Source organism: Cryptomeria japonica, chromosome 1 (assembly GCF_030272615.1).
Source record: "Cryptomeria japonica chromosome 1, Sugi_1.0, whole genome shotgun sequence".
NCBI classification, from domain to species: domain Eukaryota; kingdom Viridiplantae; phylum Streptophyta; class Pinopsida; order Cupressales; family Cupressaceae; genus Cryptomeria; species Cryptomeria japonica.
This window is the reverse complement of record NC_081405.1, coordinates 595,754,659-595,757,841: the sequence shown is the minus strand read 5'-3', so window position 1 is coordinate 595,757,841 and position 3,183 is coordinate 595,754,659. Positions and strand designations below refer to the sequence as shown.

The following is a 3,183-nucleotide window of genomic DNA, read 5'->3' as shown; positions in this document are numbered from 1 at the left end:
CAAATGTGTTAATGAAAATTCAAGTGTAAGACAATAAAGTTATAATTGAGACATCCTAGTTACAAGTACTTGTTAGTCACTAGGGAATGAACTTTTAACTTATGCTAAGGTTTTAACATTTTCTGCTTCTAACAAGAGTCAATCACTTCCTAGAGGATGAATATTTGGTAGAAGTTATTACATGTATAGGTATGATTCTCATGATGTTTTGTGCCCAACTTGTGATTAGAAATCCCATGGATCTAGTATCTAATTTTCTACTAGTCTTCAACTTCATCTTAGCTTTGTGATAGAGGTGCCTTTGTTTGGCACAAAAGTAACAAGATCGTTCAATTTGCATTTGACTATTTCTTATCCTATGGTTGTTGATTAACTTTTGAAGGATGTAATTTTTGGAAAAAGTAATTATGTTATTCTTAGAGACTAGGAGACCATATAAGACTACCAATACAATCAAAATATATAGAAACTAGATGAGTGTGCTTTGCTTCTCAATAATTATTGCTACTTCATCAAATTATATATATTTCCTTTTAATATCTTTTTTTAAATTATACTTTTTTATAAACTATGAAATATGACTTTTTAGTCTATTTTTTAATAATAATATAATATACTTTTAAAAATAATATATATTTAATATAAATTTCACCATTTCATAAAAAAATGCAATATGACAACAAACAAAACAAATATTGTGAATCTTTCTCGACATAATTTGGTTTCCAAGATATCGTACAAAATTGACCAAATAAATGCACTGGAGTAGACCATTTAATACATTTAGAAGTTTAATATCTTCTTTTTCTCGATGTGAGAAGATTCTTGGACGACTGAAAATGCAATTATTAAAAGTCTTTGCAGCATTCTTTAAAAAAAGGAAAAAAAAAATTCAACCCTGGTATGTTAAAAAAATGATAATTTAAATGCCGTGTGCAAATTTGATCTTGACTCGTTCCAATAGACAACTAATCACGCCTCACACCTATATCGGAAATGAAGCCTACTCTTCCTCCATACCAAAAATTGACTAAGTAAATTAGATGTTGGCTTGTTTTATTGTAAAAGAATCTTGAAAAAAATAATGACAAGATTTAAACTTAATTTAATTTCATTATATATTAGTATTTGTATCTATAAAAGTTTCAAGGATGTGTTTATAAGAACTAGAGGGAAAATTTAATCGAAGATCTAATATGAAAATGAAGTTGAAATGGAATCAAGTTCCAAATCAATGACAGAAACAACATGATGATTTTGAAATGGAATCAAGATTCAAATCAAATATTTTGAAACGCTTTTAAGAGAACACTAATTTTGACATCTTAGTGCTAAAGAAGCCTCTTTACAAAGACAATCCAACCCTTTTGGCACAACAAAGAAAGCTTTCTTTTCTTGAATAGAATATGAAAATTCTTAAAAAAGATGATACAATGTCACAACCTCACTTATAAAATGAGCAAAGAATAATACATCTATTTTTTCAAGATACTTTGTAGCGCATTGTGTCACATGAGGCGAATAGTTTTTTAACTGTTATTTGACTCGCTTCCATGAGACGAATAGTTTTTTAAACTTAAAAAAATAAAATTAATTTGATTAAAACAGTGGCCAAGTCCCAATTCCGCCAGGATAATTGGTATAATTAAGCACAATAAAGTATACAAGAAACATTTTAATACTGAAAAAATCCCCCATATTTATCCATGAATAAAACTGAATACATTAATAATGTATGAAAAAAGAAAACAATAATATTATTATCTTGGGAAGAGGAATGCAATAATAAACTAATGAATTAATCAACTGTCCTTCCCTGAGCGCAGGGAACAAACAACAATGGGGTTTTCCTTTGAGACGACAGAAGTCTTGGCAACGGCTTTCCCCTTATTACCTACAGCAAGCACTATCACAGATCTCAGATTTTACATGATGCTGCTTATTTCAGAACAAATCTTGATAGACTTGTTTTCAATCTTTATTTGATGATAGTCATATGATCACTAATGAGAAAATAATGACCGAGTAGATTGAGAACTACATACTCCAGCAGTTCTGCGTACACAAAGTCAAAGAAAAAGATAAGGAAATTTAGCTCTTTATAATATATTCTTTTGAACTTCTAAGATAAGTTTGAACTGAATTTAAACATTGAATTTCAAATTTGATGGATTTTGAAGAACAAATGGTGCAAGGTAACTACTTAAACAAATGATAAAATTTTACCTCATAACATTGATTGTCAGAACGAATCAATATTTTGGTGGAGGTGGTGGAGACTTATAGAAGTATGGTGGTGGTGATGGGGATGGTGGTGGTGGGGATTCGTAGTAGTATGGAGGAGGAGGAGATGGAGATGGTGGTGGTGGGGATTTGTAATAATATGGTGGGGGAGGTGAAGGGGATGGTGGTGGAGGGGACTTGTAGTAGTATGGGGGAGGAGGAGATGGAGATGGAGGTGGTGGGGATTTGTAATAGTATGGTGGTGGAGGTGAAGGAGATGGTGGTGGAGGGGATTTGTAGTAATATGGAGGAGGAGGTGAATGAGATGGAGGAGGTGGGGACTTGTAGTAGTATGGAGGAGGAGGAGAGGGGGAAGGTGGTGGTGGGGACTTGTAGTAATATGGAGGAGGAGGTGAAGGAGATGGGGGAGGTGGAGATTTATAGTAGTACGGTGGAGGAGGTGAAGGAGATGGAGGAGGTGGAGATTTGTAATAATAAGGAGGTGGCGATGGTTGAGGGGGTGAGGGAGATGGAGGAGGAGACTTATAATAGTAAGGAGGAGGGGGAGATTGATATTGATAAACAGGAGGAGGTGAATAATTATCGTATTCAGCAGCAGCCAAGGCCACCATAGACAACGCCAAAGCAATTACAAACGCCATAATTCCAAATTCTGTTGTTGCAGTCCACTGCATTCCAGTTATTTTATGAGGTTGTAGTTCAGTGTATTTATAGGTGATAATCTGTAAATACAAAGGCATACTTTTCAGCGTTAGCCCCGGTCAAGTAGTAGGTATCCAAACAGGGATGGAAGTCTTACATCAGATATAATTTTTAATCTATGGGTGATTGAAATATTTGAACAATTCATTGACAATAAGGGACACAGCTGTGCCACGCTGATCAATATTTATTTATTTCCACTGGAATTGGTCAAGAAGATAATAAATGCAGCCTCAG

At 33.7% G+C, this 3,183-nt stretch overlaps 1 protein-coding gene across 1 annotated transcript; it reads right to left on the bottom strand.

Annotated features, from left to right (window-relative positions):
- Positions 1–1,734: 1,734 nt before the first annotated feature.
- Positions 1,735–2,910, bottom strand: LOC131028584 (extensin-like). Its single transcript, XM_057958899.2, has 2 exons — positions 2,227–2,910; positions 1,735–2,055 (listed from the first exon to the last, which is right to left on the bottom strand). The coding sequence occupies exon 1, from the start codon at positions 2,883–2,885 to the stop codon at positions 2,253–2,255; it is 633 nt and encodes a 210-aa protein (XP_057814882.2). The 5' UTR covers positions 2,886–2,910; the 3' UTR covers positions 1,735–2,055; positions 2,227–2,252.
- Between the last annotated feature and the right edge of the window lie 273 nt (positions 2,911–3,183).